The 27,834-nt window shown below is 40.9% G+C and overlaps 1 protein-coding gene across 2 annotated transcripts in view; it reads left to right on the forward strand.

Annotated features, from left to right (window-relative positions):
* The window catches only part of LOC107372945 (uncharacterized), a 61,144-nt gene extending 33,754 nt beyond the window's left edge, over positions 1–27,390 (forward strand). Inside the window, exons 4-5 of one of the 2 annotated variants that reach the window (XM_070550274.1) lie at positions 2,544–2,757; positions 2,828–4,827. In XM_070550274.1, coding sequence (XP_070406375.1) covers positions 2,716–2,757; positions 2,828–3,286 — 501 coding nt within the window. In that variant the 5' untranslated portion in view covers positions 2,544–2,715 and the 3' untranslated portion in view covers positions 3,287–4,827. Of the gene's footprint in view, positions 1–2,543; positions 2,758–2,827; positions 4,828–24,144 lie in introns of those variants that run through there. The other variant, XR_011520325.1, reaches the window with a different exon arrangement.
* Positions 27,391–27,834: the final 444 nt, after the last annotated feature.

Genomic DNA, 27,834 nt, shown 5'->3' on the forward strand with positions numbered 1-27,834 from the left:
GGGTTGTTTCACTCCTCATGAGTGTTGTCACAGTTTTTAGAGGTTTGAGAACTTCAATTAGTTGTTCTGCCATTTTTTTCTCGGCATCAGTCGACACTGCAATGCCCTTGACGTGGCTCTTCAGATTCTTGTCCATTGTTAATGCAGAGTAGATGGCAGGCTGCTGTTCAACATATCGTGACAACATGTCATGTGATGTGTTCCACCGGGTTATCACATCATGAATTAACTTGTGCTTTGGTAAGTTTAGCATTTGCTGTTTCACAGCAAGTGCTTGGTTGGCTGTGGTGCTGTGGTAAAAAAAAGGTGACAACTTTCCTCACTTTCCCAAGGAGGCGGGACACACTGTTGATTGACAGCCCTCTTTGCAGCGAGATTCACAGTGTGAGCAAAACAGCTAATCTGGGGTCCCAGCTCAACAGTTTCATTAACTGCATTAACAATGTTTGGAGCATTATCTGTGGCGACGGGTATAGTTTTGTTTGGCCGCTCCAGCTTCCACTCGGTGACTGCATTTTTTATCTCTTCTGCTAAATGCGCACTTGTGTGGCTTTCATAGAGGGGGCGAGTCTGCAGCACGGCGCTTTTCATCTCCCAGTCCAGCATGTAGTGAGCCGTCACAGTCATGTAGCTCTGCGTTGCCCGAGAAGTCCAACTATCAGTTGTCTGTGCGAGGCTTTCTGCCTTAGCCAAATCACTCTCGATGGCGTTGCGCGTTTTGTCGTAAAGACCAGGGATGACGACCTGACTAAAATGTGTGCGACTGGGCACAGAATAATGTCGGTCGAGCGTCTTCATTAAATGTTGAAAACCAACATCCTCGACAACAGAAAAAGGCTGCAGATCTTTCGCGATAAACACTCCCAAATGCATCAGTAATTTTTTTATGTTTCTCTGAAATAGCCCGGTAGGTCTGGGCAAAAGCATTCTCGATAGACAGTTGTTTTGCTGCTGGTGCCTGTGCGGCGGGTTGCTCGACTGACCTGTGTTCAGGAAGCTTCATGTCTGGATGCCTTCGCTGGATATGTTTTAACATGTTGCTCGTGTTTCCACTGGAGTATGAAACATGTGCCAAACATTGTTTACAGACTGTGTAACTTTTGTTGATTGTTTTTACTCCTTCATCATTGTACTCAACCCCAAATCCGAAATAATTCCAAACCGATGATTTAAAAGAGCCTGGTGCCTCTTCAAACTGTTTCTTTTCAACTCCACTGCAGCTCGCCATTTCCTCGTGTCTCTTCGTTCGCAGCCAGCCGCCTAACTGTAGTAAGAGTTTGTGAGCGAGGACCCGGATGCACAACGGTGATTGGACATTAACTTGGGGATGGGCCTTTCATCTACCTGGACTGGCAAACGCACATGGTGCCAAGCATGAAATAAAAGAGCAGCGCAAAATCAATGGGAGTACCGAAGTCCCGCGGGCCAGGAGGGCGGATTGTCCCGTGTAGGGCGTATCGAACGGTCCGGTATTTTACCGCATACCGTTGCATCCCTAGTTGATTGTGTTTGCACCAAATGGTGCTCCTGTAGTTACTCAGTCTTATATGATGCAACGGATGTTGTGTCTAATTTGGGTGTTAAGATTGATTTTCAGCTTAAATTTGATGTTCAAGTCAATAATGTGGTTCAAGTATGCTTTTTTCACCTAAAGAATCTTTATAAGTCCATTTTGATGAGGAATCGTTTTGAGAAGCTTATTCATGCATTACTAATATTTTGTTTAGACTACTGCAATAGTCTTTACTTGAGTTTTTCCTGGCTCAAACTGAGGCAGAGGTGGCACCATCCTGACCATGCGCCAGCACATGCGTACTCTGTGCATTCAACTGCCTCACTTTTTTAAAGGCCAAATATTTTTTGTTAAAGGCACGGTCTGTAAAATGACACCGTCAGGGTGAGGAGGAGGAGATTTTAAAATTCGAACGGCTGTTGCTCACTCCCCCGCCCTTCCTGAAAGAGCCGAAAGCCACGCCTCCTAATGTGCACGCGCAGGAAAAGCCGAGTCAACACCAGAGTATTGCTTCTTCATAATAGAGCTGAGCTAGTGTTAGCAATGGAGTTATCTGAGGTAAGAAAGTTGTTTTTAACCAGCACATTAAACACTTACTGTTTACAAAAGGCATTTTATAAAGAATATCTATAAATATATACATATTTTAAAATACCAGTAACAGTTGACAATCTATATTGTAAATAAAATGAATCCTATCAAATTGTTAGCATTTTATTACGAGTAATTAGCTTATTTTTAATTGCTTTGCCATTCAAGATGGGATGAATATATCAAAGCATATAATTTATGTGGAAATCATGAATAAACACTGCATTCTGTGTAGTCCTCCTATAATCATGTGTAACATGAGGAAATATGGGTTTTCTGTCACAAAGGTGGTATTATGGTTGTTTTCATAGGGTTTCTGTTTATTGTTGGTTTAGCCCAAATTTTGACTAGATGTAAACCTGATCTGTGTCAAAATGGATTAATATGCAAGAGTACTTTTTATATTAGTATTATTTTTTTTTATTCTAATACAAATTAGAGTTCAGTGATTGAGGAATCCTCTGAGGAAGAGTTTGAACCTCCTATTGCATCCTCAAGATGTGGTGCAAAAAGGAGATGCCCACCATCATCTCAAAGTCGTGGTGCATCCAGAGGCCGTGGTGCGTCCAGAGGCCGAAGAAGTGCGAGACACTCAGCCGTGGACCTTGGAGATGAAGATCTCTCTCTCTCCAGAGCGAATAGACTTTGAACGTGTAAGCATAACAAAATTACACTAAATGATCTTAAAAACTGTTGCTGTAGCATCTCTTTCCACTTTTGTAGCAACACATACAGAACCTGAACCCTCAGCAGGCTATTGACGTCCTTACCATGGTGCTGGACAGAGACCCTGGTGTTCTCTTTGATGTACTTGCCCTCTCTGGTCCACCTGCCACAACACCTCTAACATCCAATCAAACTTCATGGTGTGTATGGTCCCACTGGAGAAAGATGCCAACTGATTTGGAAAGGAAATGCTGCCAACAGCCTCCCCAGACATGTATTTCAACTGTACCACACATGGAGGAGTTTATTCTGCAAAATGGTGTTCTTCGCCTGGCCAGCACATTGTGGAATGAGTTTCGAGCAGTTTATGATGATCCGGACCCTGGTGAGGACAACAGACAGTTCCGCCATGCAGCTTACAGACAGTTTGTAGCATGGCAGCATGGAAAACTTGGTGGAGGGCGCAGGGTAGTATTCCCAAGCTGTGGTCTGGAGGATAAGGGAAAAATTCCCTGACCCCAGTGGTAACTACACTGGTTTTATTCCAAGACGATTGTAAATAAATGTATATATTTGATATTTTACATAAGTTTATTTTTTATATATTTTTGTTTGATGCTCTAATAAAGTGTTCTAAAGCAAAACTCTGTTGCATTTGTAAAAATACCATAAATGTTAAAACTCCTGCACAACAACAAAAACTTAAGTCTACCTCCAGCATTTTACATACATTTTTTAATTATTAGTCCTTATTTTCCCAAAATATATCTTTATTTTCAAACCAAAAAAAAAAAAAAAACACAGGAAACAAAAATAAAGAAGGTTTTGGGTTTTCTCTTGCCTCCCCCAACACTTATGTCTGTGGCAAAGTTTTACCTGTAAATAAAAAATAAACTCAATCAGCAATAGACTATTGTGTGGAAGATGTAAGGCAGATAATGTTTTATTTTACCATCACCGCGAGTCCGTAGGTGTTGTAGAAGTTCCTCTGTTGATGGTGCAGGGACTCCGGACAGCAAACCATAACGCCTTGGATCCTCAGGCCTTAGCTTGTAGCGTCGAGGAAGACCTTTCTTGCTTGTCAAACATTGGTTGACGATCACGGTTTGGATCTCTGGGATGTAGGAGTAGACTTTTGCCACCTTCTCAGAATACAGCCTCCAGCATCTTGATTTTTTGTTGAATATTTTATGGTATCTGAAATGACACATGCCATAACTTGTAGAAGAGCCCTGCACTGAAGCCCTAGGCCCTCGGGTCGGCCTGGCCCGTTGGCCCTCGGGCCAATGACTGTGTAATTACCTCGGACACGGGCCGGGCCGGGCTCCTTTATTTTTAATCGAATTCATTTAAAAAAAATTGAAACACCTAAACCAGGGGTCGGCAACCTGTTCTTATCAAAGAGCCATTATTACCCGTTTCCCACAGTAAAGAAAACACTGGGAGCCACAGCAGCTGCGGCGTTGTTGGCGGGGCCTACCCTCAGACAGCAGAGAGCTGCTCACAACAGGTGACAGCAGCCAGTACCGGTCACTAGTGTACGTCAGAGTTGTCTTTCATAAGAAGATAATCAATAAAATGATTTAGAGCTGAAACAACTAATCGATTTAATCGATTATAATCGATTATTAAAATAGTTAACAACTTTTTTAGTCATCGATTAGTTGTTTAATAATCATATTTTACCGCATAACGTCTATTTTTTTTACCACAATCTGACATCGGTTACAATCTGTTAAATTTGCCGCCAGTGGAGCCGTAGAAGAAGAAATTAGCCAATAAGTGCCCTCGGTTTTCATGACGTATCACGTTACTGACGCTCATCTTGCTGTGAGAGATGGCGGATCAACAAGAAATACGGAAGAAAAATAGAAGCGACAAAACAAGAGAAACCCCGGACAAAAACCTCACGAGTATGGGAGCACTTCACTAGATGCCTTGAAAAGACCGGTGACCTGCAAAATATGCAAAAACCATGGCACGACGGAAGCACGACGTCTCTAAGTGAACATTTGAGACGAAAACATGTGGGGGCTGATGCAGCAGAGGAATGTCCGGTAAGTAACAGAAAATAAACAAGCTAACGCAGATCAAATTTGGGACTTAGTGTTAGCTGAGTTCGTTATAGTGGATGTTAAACATGTTTTTTTTGCCGCGTCAGTTTACGGTGTTCTACTTCTGATTGACTAGATGCAATCGTGAATCTCCTCTGTGTCGTGAATCATGCGCTTGCCAAATTTAGCACGTCTGTTCATAAGAATGTTCTCGTTAAGAGAAAAATGGCACAAACCCATAACTGTGTTCCTCATTCAAAAAAGGACAACTCCGCGGAGAAAAATATACAGACGAGCTGTGTCCAGGTGAATATAACGCGGCATAGTTGTACGCTTTCAATTTTTAAATACAGGAGAAATTCAGAAAGTCCTTTTTTTAACTATTAAAAGGCTGTTTTACCGTCTAACGCTGTAAAACGCCTCACAACACATTTTTGTCAAAATAAATGATCACTGTATATTGTTAATTAATTCAAATAATGTAATATTGATTTAGTGTTGTAGTGTGTGTGCTGCTTTATTTTATATGTGTACTTAATTCAGTTTATTTGTGTTTCTTAAGCAGAAAAAAACAAGCAACGATGGACAACTACATGGGGAACAAGACACTCACCCCCAGCAATGCATACCACTTACAAACTCTATTCTAGATTCTACATTATTTTTTTTATGGAATTTACCTCTTATATTTTGATGCCAAAAAATTATTCTGGACTGATATTTTGCACTGTTTAGCTCATTTTACACCACTGACTGTGTTCATGTGCAATAAAATAGATTGCAGTCAACTGCACAATTCTCTTATGTTTTTCTTTTTCTTAACTGAAATGTATTCATCACTTGTATAGGTTAAATAGCTAAACAATAACAAACCGATTAGTTGATTAATCGAAAAAATAATCGACAGATTAATCGATTATGAAATTAATCGTTAGTTGCAGCCCTAAAATGATTTATATAAAATGGATCCAGAAGTTGTAGCCCGTCTCTGCCTACAACATTTTGATATTTTTTCACCCTGTTGGTGGTTTTACTGAGCAAGTGCCACTTGTGTCATACGTTTCTTTTTAAAACATGTTTAGACTGTTCAGAATACAAATCCAGGCTCTGTCACGTTTGATTGTTGTAATTAAACTTTGTAGGAGGGGAAGGTCAGAAAAGGATCCTATCATTTTGTTTTTCCCTCATTTACAGTGACGGAGATAACGGCGCAGTGCGCCTGGCTCTGGTGTTAATCAAGTTAAATTATATCTATTTTCACAAGAAAACAGAACAGTTAAAAGCAGGGCTTGTGTTGACCGGACAGTTCCCGTATTTGACCGTTTATTTTGACGGAGAAAGAATAGAAAGAATTGCCCCGACGCATGCAGACGAACTGACATTTTATTCTACGCACATCGCAGATGTAGCTAAATCACCCAAGAAAAGATTCCCATCTGAACATCTGAGCTGGACACTGCTCAGCACAGCTCGCTGTCAGCATGTACTACATAAGGTACACAGCGAGCTGAAGATGTGGAGAGGGGCTTGGAGCGCGTCGCAGAACCAGAGCGCATGCGGGAAGATTCCTCCGACTGAATTCAGTCGGAGGAATCTTCCCACTGATCTGAATCTGATGCGGCTCTCTGTGCTTGTAAAATAATGATTGGATATTTAAATAAAATGCTTTATATTTTACTGAATTAATTTTATATCTGTAAGTCAATTCTATGTAAAGATTGTCTGCGTAAACCTGAACAGGCCCAACCCAGTCTTACTGTGAGACCGGGTTGACGGGTCATGCTTGTGCGTAATCATATGCACTTTCTGAGCTGAAGAAGATGTGAGATTCTGGGCATCTCCTCAGACGGCTCCTGGATGTGTCGCCACATTGGAGACAGGAACAAGCACTATTCAGCCAAAGTTTCATAATCAGGGAACATTTTCTAAGTGACAAGTCTCTCTGAGAGACCGGGTTTGGAAAACACTCGCTTCAGTGGGAGGAACCTTCCCGCATGCGTTCTGCGACGCGCTCCAAGCCAGTCTCCACAACTTAAGCTCGCTGTGCACATACGTGCTGACAGCGAGCTGCGCTGAGCAGTGTCCAGCTCAGATGTTCAGATGGGAATCTTTTCTTGGGTGATTTAGCTACATCTGCAATGTGCGTAGAATAAAATGTCAGTACGTCTGCATGTGTCAGGGTAATTATTTCTATTCTTTCTCCGTCAAAATAAGCGGTCAAATACGGGAACTATCCGGTCAACACAAGCCCTGCTTTTGACTTTTCTGTTTTCTTGTGAAAATTGTTGGAAAGAGATAAAATTTAACTTGATTACCACCAGAGCCTGCGCTGTTATCTCCGTGACAGTAAATGAGGGAAAAACAAATTCATCGGATCCTGCACATCTTTTAACACATTGGTCAGGATTGACGCACTTTGTTTTCATTTAGTTGGTTAAAAAAAAGTCGGGCGCGGGTCGGGCCAGAGAATCCTGAAAACCTTTTCAGACCGGGTCGGGCTGAGGCTCCACCCCCTCGGGCCGGGCACGGGCTCAGATTTTAGGCCCGTGCAGGGCTCTAACTTGTAGTATACAACAAATTAGCTGAAAAAGTGTTTTAAATGAAAAATAATTTAGGTAAGCCCCACCTGGAGGCGCTATTATTGAAAATGTGGTGTTTCTGTTATTCTACAGTTGGCCTCTTGACAGCATGTTGTTAAACCAATATGTAGCAGTTAGGAGCGTTGTGGTTGTTCATCTGAGGAAGTTGTTAGTAAAAAATTACTAAAACTGGACCAGTGAATTATGAATTCATGAGTGTGTGTTTCATTTAAAATATAAATAAATAAATACATACTGTATAGATCCATCTGCTCTCCTCTTCACTTCTCGATGTGAGTGGTGATTGTAGTCCAGTGCAGCAGGCAGTATCCGTGCGTCGTAAACAGGTGGGATGTAACTGAATCTTTTGCTTGCATACATTAGGAGATGGTTGTGAAACGCCTCCAAATTTGCTGTAGATCTAAAACAAGAATTTAATATTTAGAACAATTATATTATTATTTATAGCTATAATTAAATACAGTACCTGATTTTCAAATATTTTGGGACTTCTTTCAGCCAGCGTTCACTGAGGGCTTTGTGTGGAGTAGAGCCTTTCTGAATCCAGTCTTTCTCTCTGTCACTTAGTAAAGGATCATGCTGACAAGCATCCAGAGACCACTCATGTTCTCCGGTCACATGATGGAGTAGACCGATCCACATGTCCTAAAAGACATATGTGGCGATTAGTTACATTCACTTTTTTTTATATGAAAACACAAATAATGTACTTACAAAAAACTCATAAGTGTTCGCCGACCTGCAGCAAAACCAAAAATGGTTACAGATATCTTTGTTTCACTGTAATAAAACAAGTCTCCCCAGCCTTCACAGATTTCTGCACGAGCTGATTATCATTCCTTTTATTTTAATATGGAGTTTTCATGTAGGTAAGACCACAAAATCAGACGGTAATCTGTACACGTGGCCCACCCAGGTTAGCACAATATGTCTTTCAGTGCTAATGGAAACGTAAGGTTTTGGATACGTTCCTGATCAATCACACCTAATTCTAACTGCTGAATCATCTCCTCAGACTTCTACAAGTGCTACATGAGCTGCTGATTACTCATTTTAATCAAACACGCAGGTCAGGAAAGTGTAAACATCTAATACAGCATTCAAGATGCTAACTGAACCCCGCTAACGGGGAAGTTATAAACAAGAGCTTAAAACAATATACTGATGTGGCCTATAGTTAAACGCCACTAATCATTAGCTCCCATATAAAAAAAACGTAAATCCCCTTTCGTTACTCAAACTTCTTCCAAATATAGCATAAATAGTTCGACTAGCATCGATTCATGTCGACTTAGCATTCAAGCTAATGCTACATTAGCCAATAGGACACCAAGCATACAAAGCTTGTTTGCTCTATTACTTCTTTCAGTGAAAGAAAGATTTTAAGGAAATTTATCCAAAAAACAATAAATAACTTACCTGTCCAAAAGATACTTTGCCAACTCTTCATCCGTTTTCAGGCCGTTTAGATCACGAAAATCTCTCCATCGTTTAAAACAATCTCCAATGTAAATTCTACTCGACTGTCTTAAACGTCTTACAGCCAATTTTCAAGAAGGGCTTTTAAACTTTTTAAATGTTTTTTGAGATGTGGAAGGCAGTCGTCGAATCGGTAATTTGGGTGTTTTTTGCTCCATGTTTCTGCAGTAAGCCGAGTGAGGCGCGTGACACTGTTGTGCACGCTGAGACCTGCTCGTGCTCGATGATTGACAGCTGCCCCTGGTAGTAACGCAGCGCTATTGGTCAACGCATTAGACTTGCAGAAATATTGGCTGAGCTCTACAGGGCAGGGGAGGGACTTAGGAGAAAATTGAAATATTAAAGATTATTTACTTTTTTTTAAATAAAATTGGGTCAGATGGTCAAAATCAAACATTTTTAAAGTTATTCTACATTTAAATGTTACAGACTGTGCCTTTAAGTTTTCTAATCTAAGCTTCTGTTGATTAATTGAATATTCCATTTGACAACGTTTCAAGTGAAACAAAACTGGTTTGCTGCTAAAAAATATGAAATAAAACAACAAAATTATCAGGCTGAATAACAGACTCTTATTATGAAAGGCTCAATAATATGCATTAGATAAGTGTTTAGTTCCCTTTTTCCCATCTGATATTTATAGTAAAAAATTAGGGCTGCACAATATATCGAAGAATTATCGTCATCGCGTTAACAGGATGTGCGATAGGCCCATTGCAAAGCACGTCAAAAACGGCAATGAATGTTTGGTTCAAACATTTCCATCCGTGTCGTACATTAACTGCGTAAACCAGCTCTGTTTTTTACGCGGAAGTATTATTTGACCAATCAAATGTAGCCCTTCTGATATGCGGCCAATCAGAGGGGTCCATTCACGTAATACGCCCGCCCCCTACGTAGACCCTTACCCCAAAATTCCACTGTCTCCGCTCCGCCCCTGCTTTCCGCTGCCACTCGCTTCCCTTGTTCGTCATGCTGGCTCAGATTAACGAACGCACTTTGTGCTGAGGTTTCTGGAATCAGCGCTGCTTTCAAATGTGAATGTGAGGCCGCTTGGTGTCGTTAAGCAGCTGATAATAACCGGGCTGACTCTGACACGTGCCCGTGAACCAACCCACCTACCTCCATGTCGCTAGTGTTCCACCGGGTGGTGACGTTAGCCCCAGGCTCCGGTTAGCTTCCAGCTAAAAGGCTACAGCACTCTCCTCCCAGTCCCACCCTGCTAAAGAGGGCCTAGAAAAGTCCCCCCACACATCAAAGTGATTTTTCATTTATGAGCTTTTATAACCTTGTTAATCAGGATAGTTGATTTGTTGCTGCACATAAACTGTCAGTCAGAAGCTCTGCTAGCCGGTTATCGTAAGAGAAGCTAGTTCAATTTGTTAGCTTGTTACCAGAATCATAGTTGCAGTTTCTTCATCTGAGCTGCTTTTTAAGATCTAGGTAAACTTGTTCAATTTGGGGTTAAAAACAAACTTTTTCATATATTTTCCATGTAGTTTTTTTGCCAGTTCCTCTTCTGAAAGGTAGACAATTGTTTTTCTCTTTCCCTCAGAAAATCTTAATATTCTCCTAGTTTGGCCCAGCACAGTTCACTTCCCAATAGCAGCAACAGCCTTATATCATAACCACATAAGAGGAGAAAATGTTCAGTAGCAATGAGAGAATTTGCTGTTGCATTTAAGTGATGTTAACTATTATTTAACATTTAAACTCATTTTCTGGTATTTTTATTTATTCTAAAAACCCTGGTAAGGGATGTTTTTCTGTATTTGGAGCATCAGAAAAAGTTTTATGGTGGAGGTGATGTTTTAAAGTCACTGAGAAACTGCATGCAGTTTGTTGTTTTGCTTCTAATACAGTAGCGGGTGCAGCTGCATATTTTTGCAATAAAAATGTTATGTTGTAATGGAATTCATGCATTAGTTTTTGTTTGCTTTGAACCCAGAGCAGACGTCAGACGACATCAACACTGCATACTTTAGTATTTGTTCATTTATCGTGAGTAATATCGATATCGCAATATTAAGCACTGTTATCGAATATCGCAGGTTTTCTTAATATCGTGCAGCCCTATATAAAAATATTTTGAAATATTTGACCTACATTTCAGTAACATTTTAGGTTTGTATTAATAACACTCATCTTAGTCAAAATAACACATAAATATATCTTGGGCTGCCACAAACGACTATTTTATTAGTCGCCTAGTCGCCAGTTTGGTGACAATTAGTCCCGACTAATCGTGTCATTCATAAAAGTATAGCTTATTGCACCAGGATGCGCTAATATACCCATCATTAGCTTCTAGTTCTATGTGTGATCAGTTATGTGCCATCTAATAATAAAGACAATAGCTTATCAAACTGCTTTTAATGAATTTTGTTGCAACATGTTAATACAAATGCTACAGTGTCAAACAGATCAGATGAATGCAACTAAAACTAAAGCTGGAGTGTGTGTCCAGCACACCGGATAGAGGCACATCCATGATTCTCTTCAAGCAGTCTCATTGCTGCCACCATATCTGACCCACTGTCATGAACTACTGCTTTTATTTTAGCAGGCAGGATTTCAAACTTAGCTAAAACCTCTTCTATCCAAGTCATTATATTTGTACCAGTGTGCCTCTCCTCTAGAGGCATGGTGGCAAGGTTGAAGCATTTCATGTTCCAGTCTTCGCTCAGAAAAGGGCAGGAAACACCAAGGTACGCCTCTTTAGCACGGCTGGTCCACACGTCAGCAGTCAGGGTCAGGGAACCAGTCACAGCTCTTAGGGCCTGCTTTACCTTAAAGATAAAATATATTACAGTTAGTTCATTTGCCGATATATTAATTTATGAAGCAGGTTAGGATTTAACACGGAGAAAAAAAAATATTATGCTTTTAGGGATGCACCGATGGATCGGCATTTGATCGTAATTGGCCGATAGCGCCCCTATCGGTTTTGATCGGAGTTTTCAAAATAGACCAAAGCAGACCGATCAGCTTAGGGTTGTCACGGTAACCAGTGTAACGGTAGACCCCGGTAAAAAAAAAAGTTGACAATAATAATAACCGTCTCGTTTTTTTAAAAAACTATATTATCTTGGTGGGTTTACCGAGGCTGCGGTGTAGGTGCGGTGACCCTTACCAGCCACTGTATCATCTGCTGAAGTTGCGCGCTTCGTTGTTTACAACCAAAACTTTCTTGAAGCTAAAGCTGAAATAATGGCCAGAGGAGGAGACGGCAGCGCTCAGGAGGACATTTATTATCCCTCAAAGAAGACAAAGTGGGACGTAAGGGCATCTTTTAGATATCTGAAGAATGCCGAGGGAGTTTATAGAAGACGGCGATCCTGTTTGCAGCACGTGCAGGAAAAAGTGTCTGTGAAAGGCAGCAATGCTTCAAATCTCATGACACATGCGTGACCATCACCCACAACTCTACAGTCAACGCAAGGCAAGTTAACGTTAGCATTTTAGCTAAAATGCGTGATCCGAGGATTTGGGTTGAGGGAGAATGCAACGAGACGCTATATGAAGCAGCCGCAGCGCCGCTACCTGCATATAAACCCGTGTCGCGGACACCCCCATGTTGAAATGACGCTATGCATTACGGGGCTCCCAGGGGCAGATAAGAGTTGGTCTCTCTCCGAGAATAATTATGAATTTAACAATGATTACTGCCTGATGACATTTTCCCAAATCTGCAAAGCTCACAGGAAGGACACAAACCGAGGACAATATGTTCCTGATATAGGGTTTATTACTCAAGTAAGGGTAAAAAAGTATCTGATTAGAAGGCTACTTGAGTACTGAGTATCATCTGAACTAATATTTTTAAAATGATGACAACAAACAGACATAAAATAAGAAGTTATGGGCGAATATTGGTATTTTAAAGACTAAAGGGGAAAAATGTAAACAAATAAACAACATAATTACAAAATAACACATTTTAGGCAAAATTTAGACACAAACTGAGGACAATATTTCCTGACATACAGGGTTTATTTAATTGTGTGAAAATGTAACACGTTCAAAAAAAATACCGCGATAATACCGAAAACCGTGGGAATTTTGGTCACAATAACCGTGAGGTTAAATTTTCACACCGTGACAACCTTAATACAGGCCATTTTAGATTAGGTTGCATTTCCTTTATTCCCAGATTATGTAGTTTGTAGCACTCATTATAATGTAGAAAATTTCTGGCCAATCCATGTGATCTGTATCGGTGATCGGTATCAGTGATCAGCATTCTTTGATATCGGTATCGGTGATCGGCAGCAAAAAACCTGATCGGTGCATCCTTATATGCTTTAACTTATATTAGATTCTAAATTGCTCAGTCAGCAAACTTTATTCTAAAATGCATAAAATTCTAATTTTTTATTTGTATCCAGATAGACACACACACACACACACACACACACACACACACACACACACACACACCTTTTCAAAGGTCATCTCTTATTTCCTTTCCATCAGTGTGGTGAAATGTGATCGGCCTGGTAGATACTTCTTATAGTATTCTTGGTTGAACACCTTGATCATTAAAATCTTGATTGCCAACCATGGAAAGGGGTCTCATGTCCATTACCAGCATGTTCAAAATGGCCTCGGTAAGGGCGTTGACTTGTTGCGGTGTGCACTTGGTTGGCCTTGTGAGAAACTCGTCCATTGTAGAAGAAGAGCGCTTCCTTTTAGCACTGTAACGTTGCGGGATAAAATAAATCATTAGTGTTTGTAACATTAGAGCTAATACGTGACATATACACATACATGTTAAACGTATAATCATCATCACTACTGCTGTTGCTACACATATGATGCTAGCAGCTAAAAGGAACACTTAACAGAGGCAACTCTTCATTCTCCACCGTCACGTGCTTACTCTTAGGATGCTCGTGCATTGCCGATGTGCTCCCGTGAAACGAGAGTTTCACCTTACAGAGTTTGCACTCTACTTGCTTCTCAGTTGTTTTCATAAAATGCTCCCAAACCTTCGAGCTCCGTTGTCGATTTGCCATGATATGTTGTTTCTCCGGTGATTCTGCGCGAACGCTGAGCTGGAGTGGGCACTACAACGCATGTGCCTCGACTTATATAAGCAGCGGGGCAGGAAGCAAACGTGCTGAACGTGCTGCAGCAGGCGAGATTTTAAAAATGCTCATACAATAAACGACGCATCGACTGTTAAATTAGTCGTCAACTTTTTTTTTTGTTGTCGCTTCTGTGGCCTTTAAGGACCAGTTCTGCTCCCCCTGTTAATGTTCAAAAGTACTGGCACTTTCATCTGCAGCAGGTACACTTGCTGGGGAGTGTGTGTGTGTGCGGCTACTTTTTCCGATGTGGAGTCTAACCTTTTTCACCCTTGACCCATTTTCACGTCCGTATTTCGCGTGTCTTTAGCCCTGCCCACTAGCTTGGAGATTTCCCCATTCCTAAGAAGTGTGTGTAAACAAAACCTACTGGTGCGGGACCCGGACCGACGCAACGCAGTCCGGTCTGTGCTGCCCCAGATGTGAATGCGCCAATACAGGCCCGATTAGCCACGTGAGGAATTGTTCATTTAGACATCAAGCATGTCATGAATGACGACAATCACTGAGTGGGCTAGATTAACGGCAGGCCACTGGGAAGTTTCCCGGTTCTCCTGATTACCGGTCTGTTTAAGGAACTAATGTTGTTGTTTTCCTAACCCAAACCTCAACTAAAAGTTAATTCACCCCATACTTCTAAAACTAAAGTAGTTTTTTTTTTTTACTGTGATGTGTCAAATGTCCTCACAATTTTAAAATGTCCCACGTTAGAGGTGAAAAGTCAAAAATGTGTCCTCGCAGCATACGTGACATGCGCACGCACGCGCGCGCACACACACACACACACACACACACACACACACACACACACACACACACACACACACACACACACACACACACACACACACACACACACACACAATATTCCCAGGATATAAGGGTAAACTGTCTAATCAAGCATGCCGTTCAGTGAATTTAAAGCTTCTTTCCGGAGTATTTCTCTTATCCGATGGCACCATCTAGTGGCCGACAGGCATATCACACACATTCTGTAGCTGACAGACAGAGCTGAAACATTTTGTGTTACGAGTATTATTGTCATGTCGTTGTGTTCTCATATATTTATATTTTAGATACCATTTGTTCGTGAAAAGTTCATCAACTCTGCATCAGCCGAGGTATTCCTTAAATTTGAAGCATCAAAGCAGTAGTCTAATGCTATTGGTTAGTTCTGGTCGGCACTCAGTTTCCTATTACACGCAGCGGGCGTGCTTAGCAAACAAAATAAAATAAAAATTAAGACGTATTGCTTACATTTTATCACAGTACAGAGACATTCACTTTTACAGATCTCTGAAAAATCATACATCGTTTCTTGAAGGGAAAACTCCGGAAAGCAGCTTTAATGTCCTAGTCGAATGGGTGGGGAAAATAGATCTTTATATAATAGGCGTGATTATCCCTCTTTTATTTGGCGTTTGTCAGAGCTCCTGAGACATTTAACCCTCAGGCTTCATTAGGGACATTTTTGTCCATATGGGCAGTTTTTTGTATTTCTTTTGACCATAGGCGTCATTTTAACCGGGGACGCCGGGGACATGTCCCCGGCAAAATTTGTGATGGGCAGCTGTGTCCCCCCACTTTCAAAAAAGCCTGATGATGAGGATTTTTGTTTTACCAGCTCAGGTCTCATGGGGGGATTCAACACCCACACTTTTCCAGCTGTTTGCTAACCTCCACACCAGTCTGGTTTCTTTAGGTCGCACTCACTCTGTTTTCCTCATCTCCTTCTTCCTCTTCCGCTTCTGACAGCCGATGTCGGGTTTCAAGGAGAGCAGGAGAGAGAGGGACGGAAGAGCTCGACTGAATTCATAATTTTACATCTTGACATTAGCTGTACAAAGTCTGAGTTTGATAACGTGAAGAACAACCATTTGCAGAGGTTTATAACAGGTGTGGCGCCAGGTTTTCATTTTTGGGTGGGCCACGGTAATTTTGGATGGACCTTAATAAGCAGTGACTTAGTGAAGCAGGCAGGTCGCGCCAGAAAATTTCATTTAAAAAGACGTCATAAATGTTCCCCCGTCATTTTTATTTCTAAAATATGAAGTAAAAACTCACAATTTAATTTTCATTCATTTGTCATTAACATGTAGTCTACACCCGTGCGTTAAGTGGACCATCTTCCAGTAAAAGCAAAGCTTCCAGCCCACCTCTCCAAATGCATAAAATGTGCATCAGCCGCTAGGCACATTGCGCGCACCATTAGCTACGTCAGCCCAGACAAGAGCAGAGCAAATAGAGAAAGAATAGAGGATAATTCTGTCTGGATGTGGATGGAGATTAGATTTTACAGCAGCCTGATCATCATTTAAATACGTAAACCATCACCTGGCTTCTAGTCCACGCTTTCAGCATTATTTTAATTGGTGTGTGTGTGTGTGTGTGTTTTCCACTTCAAACACTGTTCTAACCAACCAGACCAGCGTGTCCAGTAACATATTAATGTTACAATGAAACAGTTTCACTTCATGTAGGCTAGGAACATTTCACCTGCCGTGGCCCGACCGCTTCTGCTCCACATAAACTTGGTGCGTGATCAAATGTCTCTACAGGTGCTTTCTGAGGTGACGGCTATTCTGCCTCAGACTGGATGCGTCATGTGTCTCCATATTAGAGACGGGAACAAGCGCTATTCAGCCAAAGTTTCATAATTTCATAAAAAGAACATTTTTCCAAGTGACACATCCCTCAGAGAGACCGGGTTTCCAGACCGCTTGAGTGGGAGGAAATCTTATCGCATGCACCGTGTGTGGTTCTGCGCTGCGCTGCGCGTCGAACCCCTCTGCAGATCTTCAGCCCACTGTCCACCGTGGACAGTGGGCTGAACACAGTGTCCAGTATAAAGTGTCCAACTGATGTTCTGATGGGAATCAAGTTACCTCTGCGATGTGCATATTAAAATGTCAGCTCATCCATGCGCATCAGTGTGCGTCGGGGTAATTCTTTCAAAACAACCAACATCCTTGAGTTTATCTGTCAAAATAAACAGTCAAATGTAAATATCTGTAACCTGCCATTTAACTGTTTTGCCTTCTTGTGAAGATTGTTGCAAAGAGAAACAATTAAACCTGATTAACCCCAGAGCCATGCGCACTAAGCTGTACTCCGTGACTGTAAATGAGGGGGAAACGATTTAATCGGAACCTTTTCTTTTCAACGTGGTTTAATGTAAAGTTTCATTCAGTACAAACTTTAGTTACACCAATCTAACGAGACAGAGCCTGGATTTGTATTCTGAACAGTTTAAACATGTTTAAAACCATAGGCGTCATTTTAACCGGGGACGCTGGGGACATGTCCCCGGCAAAATTTGTGATTGGCAGCTGTGTCCCCCCCACTTTAAAAAAAGCCTGCTGATGAGGATTTTTGTTTTACCAGCTCAGATCTTATACCAGGGGTCAGCAACCTGTTCCCATCAAAGAGCCATTATTACCCGTTTCCCACAGTAAAGAAAACACCGCAGTAGCCGCAGCGTTGTGGGCGGGGCCTACCCTCAGACAGCAGAGCGCTGCTCACAACATGACAGCAGCCGGTACCGGTCGCTCGCATGGGCGTCGCACCCGTGGGGATTCAACACCCACACTTTTCCAGCTGTTTTGCTCACCTCCACACCAGTCTGGTTTCTTTATGTCGCACTCACTCTGTTTGCCTCATCTCCTTCTTCACCTCCCGCTTCTGACAGCCGATGTCGGGTTTCCAGGAGAGCAGGAGAGGGGAGGACGGAACAGCTCGACTGAATTCATAATTTTACATCTTGACATTAGCTGTACAAAGTCTGAGTTTGATAAAGTGAAGAACAACAATTTGCAGAGGTTATAACAGGCGTGGCGCCAGGTTTTCATTTTTGGGTGGGTCACGGTCATTTTGGACGGACCTTAATAAGCAGTGACTTAAGTGAAGCAGGCAGGTCGCGCTAGAAAATTTCGTTTAAAAAGATGTCATAAATGTGTTCCCCCGTCATTTTTATTTCTAAAATATGAAGTAAAAACTCACAATTTAATTTTCATTGATTTGTCATTAATATGTAGTCTACACCCGTGCGTTAAGTGGACCATCTTCCAGTAAAAACAAAGCTTCCAGCCCACCTCTCCAAATGCGTAAAATGTGCATCAGCCGCTAGTTAGGCGCGCCGCGTGCACCGTCAGCTACGTCAGCCCAGACAAGAGCAGAGCAAATAGAGAAAGAATAGAGGATAATTGTGTCTGGATGTGGATGGAGATTACATTTTACAGCAGCCTGATCATCATTTTACGTAAACCACCACCTGTCTTCTAGTCCACGCTATCAGCATTATTTTAATTGGTTTGTGTGTGTGTGTGTGTGTGTGCGTGTGTGTGTTTTCCACTTCAAACACTGGTCTAACCAACCATACCTGCGTGTCCAGTAACACATTAGTGTTACAATTAAACAGTTTCACTTCATGTAGGCTAGGAACATTTCACCTGCTGTGGCCCGACCGCTTCTGCTCCACATAAACTTTGTGCGTGATCAAATGTCTCTACAGGAGCTTTCTGAGCTGAAGAGGCTATTCTGCCTCAGACTGGATGCGTCATGCGTCTCCATATTAGAGACGGGAACAAGCGCTGTTCAGCCAAAGTTTCATAATTTCATAAAAAGAACATTTTTCCAGGTGACACATCCCTCAGAGAGACCGGGTTTCCAGACCGCTTCAGTGGGAGGAAATCATCGCATGCACCGTGGTTCTGCGCTGCGAATCCCTCTACAGATCTTCAGCCCACTGTCCACCATAGGCGCGCCAAGCCGCACTGAACACAGTGTCCAGTATAAAGCTCTGATGTTCTGATGGGAATCAAGTTACCTCTGCGATGTGCGTATTAAAATGTCAGCTCATCCATGCGCATCAGTGTGCGTCGGGGTAATTCTTTCAAAACAACCAACATCCTTGAGTTTATCCGTCAGTATGTGGCAAGGTGGAGAAATGAGGGCCCGGGCGGGATTCGAGCCCCAGACTACCGGGTGAGAGTCGTACGCTCTAACCAGTCAGCCAAAGGGACATTCCGTTGGCCAAGTAGCCAGGGCGCATGATCTATCGGGACATTGTGACAGGACACTCACACTGCCACACCTGATTATGAAACTTTGGCTGAATAGCGCTTATTCCTGTCTCCAATTTGGCGACGCATCCTGGAACCTGTCTGAGGAGAATCCCAGAATCTGACATCCTTCAGCTCAGGAAGCGCCTATGATTACGCACAAGCGTGACGCGTCAACCCGGTCTCACAGTAAGACCGGGTTGGACCTGTTCAGGTTTACGCAGACAATCTTTACATGTAGAATTGGCATACAGATGTAAAATTAATGCAGTAAAATATAAAGCTTTTTATTTAAATATCCATTCATTATTTTACAAGCACAGAGAGCCCATCAGATGGATGGAAGAGCCGCATGCGGCTACAGAGCCGCCGACACCTACTTTATTGTCCCCAGCAATTTTTAAACCCCACTCAAGTGTATGGTTACTGTCCCCAGCAATTCTGAAAACAAACTGACGCCCTTGCTTATGACGCCATTTCACCACCGTTTGTGCATATGGTACAAAATGTTGTCGCAAAACCTCTCTCTGAACAAACTTTGAAATTCAATTTGGAATTTTTAAAATAGACCAAGGGAACACTATGAAAAAAAAACACTATACATTTGAGTCATTAGAGGACAAAAACGCCCGCTTGTAAAAGTGGCTATAAAAATGTCTACATTGATGTTTATTTTTACTTTTGTTTTCATAGATCTGTTGAACAACTCCAGCCCTCCTCAAACATTAAAAAATAAATCAATCATTTTGAGGCTTTTAACCCCTGAAATGCCAGTTTGAATGCTCAGTCATTGATGTAATTCCTGAAAAAAAAAAAAAAAAACTAAAACTTGAGTTATTGTCTAAAAAATTATTTTGTCCCCCTGGGGTGTTTAGTACAAATCAGTCTTGATTATGTTATGAAATATCTAAAATTTAGAATTTTTTGCATTTATAGTTTTTACATAGCAACAGATTTAAAATTTACTATACACTCGAGCCATTAGAGGACAAAAACGTCCCATTGACTTTAATGCAAACCACAGTTTTTGATCCTGTATCATCTACAACAAATAATCATGCTTTCTGTGATGTTATGGTTTCATTTTGGACAAAAGTGGAATTCAGTCATTTCTCCATATGTTGCCCAGGCAAGAAAGTTTACACATTTCTTTAGATCTTCTGCTGTTTTTATTGAAGTCAAAAGGCCAACCTGACCTCTGATAAGTAAATAAAACACAGGTTGACTCTCCAACTGAACTTCAAAGTGTAGAAAACAAAAACAATTAGTATGTTTATGCACCTGCCACATTCAAACTCCTTGTAGTCTGGTTATCTGGTCATTTCACTTCTGTGAAAGCCATGGAGCTAAATGAAGAGGCATCTCTCTGTGGAACAAGTTCTGGATCAACTCCTGGAGAAAATGAGGAGAGTGAAACATCTTCAGTGGACTTTGAGGTGGAATCAGACCATTCTGTTTCCTTGACTTCTTCTCCTGACCTGTCCAGTGAAAGAGAAGGGAGGACAATGGATCCTGCTCCAGGATGGATTTCTAAAAGTGGGCAAGTCTGGTTTCCTACTAATGCAGAAACTTCCCACTAGGGCTGAAACGATTCCTCGAGTACCTCGAATAATTTCAGTGCAAAAAATCCTCGAGTCAAATTCTCTTCCTCGAGGCTTCGTTTAATTCATGTTTAATTAATTCATGGCTTAGCAATCGCCCGGGGTCATGTTTCACCCAGACCGAAATAAGTGACGCATATACATACTGCACTGAATGCACACGCGAGTAGCAAATGTAACTTAACTTTCTCTTAAGCCAGCGGTTCCCAAACTTACTTAGCTGCGCACCCCCTTCTATGTCCCGACCATGTCGACGCACCCCCCAGCCCCCACATCAGGGCATGGCTATATATATATAAATATATAGATAGATATACATATATATATATATATATATATATGTATATCTATCTATCTATCTATCTATCTATCTATCTATCTATCTATCTATATATATATATATATATATATATATATATCAGACGTCAAGCTAAACAGTCACTCGACAGACAGGGTTAAAAAAATATGATTGATCTTTTTCCCCATGACTTTCATTTTTTAAATAGTAATTAATAAACATTCAATACCTTTACAATTTCCTTTGATTTAATTTTAAATAAATATTTAGAGTGCCCAGGTAGCACATAAACAATGCAATTTAACGTTTTTTTTTAAGTAGGAAAGTTTCTCCTTCTGCTGTGCGTAACCAAATGTCTATAGGGGAAAAGGGAAAAGATATAGCCATGAGGTTCACTTTTGCCTCAGACCGACTTATTGCTGTTTTATGGTGTGGCTGAATCTGTGATCCGCTGCCACACGGACTGGAATAACAAATGCTGCAGTAACAGGAGTTGGTTCGGAGTCACTGGCTGGAGCAGAATCGACTTTAATACGTCATCCCAAAATAGACGCTAATATCTTAATTTGGCAAAATGTTTTTATAAAACCTCAAAAGTTTTTTTATCACGGAGGAGGCAGCGCTCATTTCTGCCTTCAGTCTGACGGCGCGCTGGAGTTTGCGCAGCGTGCACTTATTGAATCTGTGTGTGTGTGTGTTTTCCACTTCAAACACTGGTCTAATCAACCAGACCAGCGTGTCCAGTAACATATTAATGTTACAATTAAACAGTTTCACTTCATGTAGGCTAGGAACATTTCACCTGCCGTGGCCCGACCGCTTCTGCTCCACATGAACTTTGTGCGCGATCAAATGTCTCTACATGTGCTTTCTGAGCTGAAGAGGCTATTCTGCCTCAGACTGGATGCGTCATGCATCTCCATATTAGAGACGGGAACAAGCGCTATTCAGCCAAAGTTTCATAATCAGCGAACATTTTTCCAAGTGACACATCCCTCAGAGAGACCGGGTTTCCAGACCGTTTCAGTGGAAGGAAATCTTACCGTATCGCCGTGGTTCTGCACTGCGCTGCGAACCCCTCTACAGATCTTCAGCTCATTGTCCACCGTGGGCGCTCCGATCCACGCTGAGCACAGTGTCCAGTATAAAACTCTGATGTTCCGATGGGAATCATTTCTTGATAAATTTAGTTACCTCCGCGATGTGCGTTAACGATTAAAATGTCAGCTCATCCATGCGCATCAGTGTGCGTCGGGGTAATTCTTTCAAAACAACCAACATCCTTGAGCTTATCCATCAAAATAAACAGTCAAATGAAAATATCTGTAACCTGCCATTTAACTGTTTTGCCTTCTTGTGAAGATTGTTGCAAAGAGAAACAACTAAACTTGGTTAACCCCAGAGCCATGCGCACTGCGCATATGACAGACTTCTCTGAGCTCCGCAGACTGTAAATGAGGGGAAACCATTTAATTGGATCCTTTTCTTTTCAACATGGTTTAATGTAAAGTTTCATTCAGTACAAACTTTAGTTACACCAATCTAATGAGACAAAGCCTGGATTTGTATTCTGAACAGTTTAAACATGTTTAAAACGGTGACGTGCGTGACGCATCTAAAATTCGCACCTGCTCCGCTATTATGGAAATTAAACTAACAAGATGAATAACATGACATTATTTTAGGCACAGACAACATCCCCCACACTTTTGAAAATCTTGCAATGCGCCTGGTGCTAATATAATAATATAATAATGCTAAAATGCTCGGATGAGAATCATTTCTTGATTTATTTTGTTACATCCACAATGTTCTGTGTGTGAGGTTTACAATGTCAGAACACCTGCATGAGACAGGTGTTAATTACAATCTGCCAGAATGACTCACCACCTTCAGATTTCTCCAACACCGTTAAAAATGATCAAATACTGAACATATCGGCTTGCGCAGGCCAGAGTGCTGAAGCTCGGCGCATTGTTATTATGAAGCTAGGCACATGTGGAGGACACACACACGCGTGCAAAAATATACTTTTTTCAATTACATTTATTGTGTCCACTTACTTTTTCTTAGGCCCACCCACAAATGAGTTTCTGGCTACGCTAATGGTGACACATGACAGACTTCTCTGAGCTCCGCAGCCATTACACTTTTCACCTCGCGCACCCCCTAGCGGCAGCCTGTCTTAAGCCATGGCGGATAATGTGGACCCCGGTGGAGTGCGAAAAAGACAGAAAATGTCAAAGATGTGGGACCATTTTTCACGTCGTAAGGCGGAAAACGTAGCCCAGTGTAAAAACTGTAAAATGGAATTTGCCTACCACAACACCACATCCTCGACGCTGTAGTTCCTGACCAGGAAACATCCACTTGTAAATGTCACTTCTGCAAGCCGACTCGGATCCTCTACAAGGTAGTGCATTTTAGCCTGTATTTCTCTGTATTCTGCGGACACTGCGACTTTTTCATTTGTAGCACTTGGTTTCAGCTCACACCGTGCATCTGGTAGCAACACGTCGGTTTTAAAATGTGCTAAAAATAGCAGTTTTTACAACACGTCGGACTTTTTATTTGTTGTTATTGATGTCCGTCGTCCCTCAGGATTGCTGCAGGAGGACACAGGTATTTATGAGTGGCGGAGGAAAACAAAAGAAAGTAAATAAATGTTCTGTGATCAGTATAATTTGACATAATCACGGCAAACATGCCTTCTCGACAATCCTTGTTAGTATGAGAAAAAAAGTAGAAATTAAAACGGACGTGTGCTATTAGGGAAACAGCTGGCGAGACATGTTTGCGCATGCGCCTTGAGCGGTTCTGGTGCTGTTTGGGCCGCAGCCGCTCGCATTTGTTTACTGTGAAGTAGAGTTGAAGTGCTGAAGTTTTGAAAACTAATTTTGAATAAATCTTGAAGAATAACTGGCAATTGCTTGCTCATTTTAAGGGGTCTTTCATATTTTATAACATACTATTTGATATAATGGTTTACAAACACAAAAGGGTAATTTATTAGAGTACTCGATTAGTCAATAAAATATTCAATAGAGTACTCGATTACAAAAATATTCGATAGCTGCAGCCCTACTTCCCACTATGTTCCTGCTGCAAGATGTTTGAATCCTAGTCCAACACGTTATGCCATCACACATATTTACGACGTGGTATCCTCCTTTGATTTATTCTTTACTCCAGAAATGACTGAAATCATCGTCAACATGACAAATCTAAATGGAAGACGTGTGGTGAAGAACTGGTGGGATATTGATGACATCGCAGTGAGAGCATACATTGGACTCCTGATTTTGGCTGGTGTGTACCAGTCCAAAGGGGAATCCACCTGCAGCCGAACAGGTCTTCTCGTCTCAGGCAGGACAAGCTGGCCCCTATCCGCTCGATTTGGGACATGTGGACCCATCGCCTCCAAATGCCTTTCAACACTGGGTTAGATGTGTGATGATCAGCTTGTCCCTTTCAGAGGCAGGTGCAAGTTTCGCCAATATATGCCAAGTAAACCAGCAATGTACGGATTGGAACTCTGGGTCACTGCTGATGTTGCCACTTCCTATGCCTGCAAGTGTCAGGTTTACACAGGGAAAGCTGCTGGTGAGGCTGCTGAGGTCGGCCAGGGAAAACGTGTCATTTTGGAGTTTACCGAGGAGCTCCAAGGAGTCACTGTCACATGCATGCATTCACACTTCTGCACGTTCATAAACAAACTGAACTACAAAGAGTTTGGATGTACCTGAGCTCCAGCCAGGTGCATAAACATACTGTTTTTGTTTTCTACCCTTTGATGTTCAGTAGGAGAGTGAAACTCTGTTTTGTTTACATGCTGAGCTTTGACTTCAATAAAAACAGCAGAAGATCTATAGAAATGTGTAAACTTTGTCCCCTGGGCAACATACTGTATGGAGAAATGACAGAATTAGGTGGTGAACAGTAAAAATCATAAATTTGACTAATTTTGTCCAAAATGAAACCATTACATCACAGAAAGCATGCATATTTGATGCAGATAATACAGGATCAAAAACTGTGGTTTGCATTGAAGTCAATGGGACGTTTTTGTTTTTAACAAGCACAAGAGGGTGGTAAATTTTAAATCTGCTGCTACACAAAAACTAAAAAAGCCTAAAATGTGACATTTTGCCGGACTCTTGACATATCCAAGGCTGATTTAAAAAAAATTATTTCAGTCACTCAATAAAAATTTTTTATGTAAAATTATCTCCTCTTTTGTCTGCTTTTTTCATGAAAAATGAGCATCACATAATTAAACTGGCATATATAGTGTTAAAATATAGATACATATTCAATATTTGATTTTTTCTATCAAAACTGAAGTTGATCCCAAGATTTAGACCAAAAAAGCAGAAAAAAATATTCATCTGTACTAGGGCTGCAACTCACAATTATTTTCATAATCGATTAATCTGTCGATTATTTTTTCGATTAATCGATTAATCGGTTTGTTATTGTTTAGCTATTTAACCTATACAAGTGATGAATACATTTCAGTTAAGAAAAAGAAAAACATAAGAGAATTGTGCAGTTGACTGCAATCTATTTTATTGCACATGAACACAGTCATCGGTGTAAAATGAGCTAAACAGTGCAAAATATCAGTCCAGAAAAATTTTTTGGCATCAAAATATAAGAGGTAAATTCCATAAAAAATAATGTAGAATATAGAATAGAGTTTGTAAGTGGTATGCATTGCTGGGGGTGAGTGTTTTGTTCCCCATGTAGTTGTCCATCGTTGCTTGTTTTTTTCTGCATAAGAAACACAAATAAACTGAAATAAGTACACATATAAAATAAAGCAGCACACACACTACAACACTAAACCAATATTACATTATTTGAATTAATTAACAATATACAGTGATCATTTATTTTGACAAAAATGTGTTGTGAGGCGTTTTACAGCGTTAGACAGTAAAACAGCCTTTTAATAGTAAAAAAAAAAAAAGGACTTTGTGAATTTCTCCTGTATTTAAAAATTGAAAGCGTACAACTATGCCGCATTATATTCACCTGGACACAGCTCGTCTGTATATTTTTCACCGCGGAGTTGTCCTTTTTTGAATGAGGAACACAGTTATGGGTTTGTGCCGTTTTTCTCTTAACGAGAACATTCTTATAAACAGACGTGCTAAATTTGGCAAGCGCATGATTCACAACACGGAGGAGATTCACGATTGCATTTAGTCAATCAGAAGTAGAACACCGTAGACTGACGCGGCAAAAAAACATGTTTAACATCCACTATAACGAACTCAGCTAACACTAAGTCCCAAATTTGATCTGCGTTAGCTTGTTTATTTTCTGTTACTTACCAGACTTTCCTCTGCTGCATCAGCCCCCACATGTTTTCGTCTCAAATGTTCACTTAGGGACGTCGTGCTTCCGTCGTGCCATGCTAGATGGTTTTTGCATATTTTGCAGGTCACCGGTCTTTTCAAGGCATCTAGTGAAGTGCTCCCATACTCGTGAGGTTTTTGTCCGGGGTTTCTCTTGTTTTGTCGCTTCTATTTTTCTTCCGTATTTCTTGTTGATCCGTCATCTCTCACAGCAACATGAGCATCAGTAACGTGATACGTCATGAAAATCAAGGGCACTTATTGGCTCATTTCTTCTTCTACGGCTCCACTGGTAGATCAGTGGCTCATTACTGCCACACATTGGCGGCAAATTTAACAGATTGTAACCGATGTCAGATTGTGGTAAAAAATAGACTTTATGCGGTAAAATATGATTATTAAACAACTAATCGATGACTAAAAAAGTTGTTAACTATTTTAATAATCGATTATAATCGATTAAATCGATTAGTTGTTTCAGCTCTAATCTGGACCATTTTTAAAGCTGCTTTAAAAGTGGACGTTTTTGTCCTCTAATGGCTCACGTGTATAGTAAATTTTAAATCTGTTGCTATGTAACAACTATAAGTGCAAAAATTTCAAAATTTTTGATATTTCATTACATAATCAAGACTGATTTGTGCTAAATACCCCAGGCAAAAAAGTATTTTTTAGAAAATAACTCAGTTTTAGTGTTTTTTTTTAAATTGTTATTATTTTTTTCATAAATTACATCAGTGACTTTTGAGTATTCAAACTGGCATTTCAGGGGTTAAAAGCCTCAAAATGATTGAATTTTTTTGTTTGAGTAGGGCTGAAGTTGTTTAGCAGATCTATGAAAAAAAAGTAAAAAAACAAACATTAATGTATACATTTTTTATAGCCACTTTTACAAGCGGACATTTTTGTCCTCTGACTTGAGGGTTAAGGCTCATATGATTTTATAGAGGCTCAAAGTTCAGTTTCCAATTGTAAATATATTTCATTCTACTGTCAGTTTAAAGAGATAATACAACTGTTATATGTGTGAAAACACAGTTACAGCTGTCTGTAATTCACATATGTTTCTGTGTTTCTTACAGATTTTCAACAGGTGGTTCTGGTTAAATAAGAAGCTTCAGAAGAACAGAGTGCTCATGTCAACCACCAGCACCTAGATTTTCTCCACAAAAAGGAGGAACAGGAGAAACTCTGGTCTAGTATGGAGGGAGAGCATCTCCATTTGAATAAGGAGACTGATGCTGCCAGATTTCAATCCTTTAGCCATCAAACACATTTAAACAAACACACAAGAGTCCACACAAAGCAGAAAAATTTTGCCTCTGAGCTCTGTGGACAAAGATTTAGCCGAAAGACAACTTTAAATAATCACATGAGGGTCCACACAGGAGAGAAGCCTTTTGCTTGTGAGCTCTGTTGACAAAGATTTAGCCGAAAGACACATTTAAACAGTCACATGACAGTCCACACAGGACAGAAGCCTTTTGCCTGTGAGCTCTGTGGACTAAGATTTAGCCGA

Source organism: Nothobranchius furzeri, chromosome 4 (genome assembly GCF_043380555.1).
Source record: "Nothobranchius furzeri strain GRZ-AD chromosome 4, NfurGRZ-RIMD1, whole genome shotgun sequence".
NCBI lineage: Eukaryota > Metazoa > Chordata > Actinopteri > Cyprinodontiformes > Nothobranchiidae > Nothobranchius > Nothobranchius furzeri.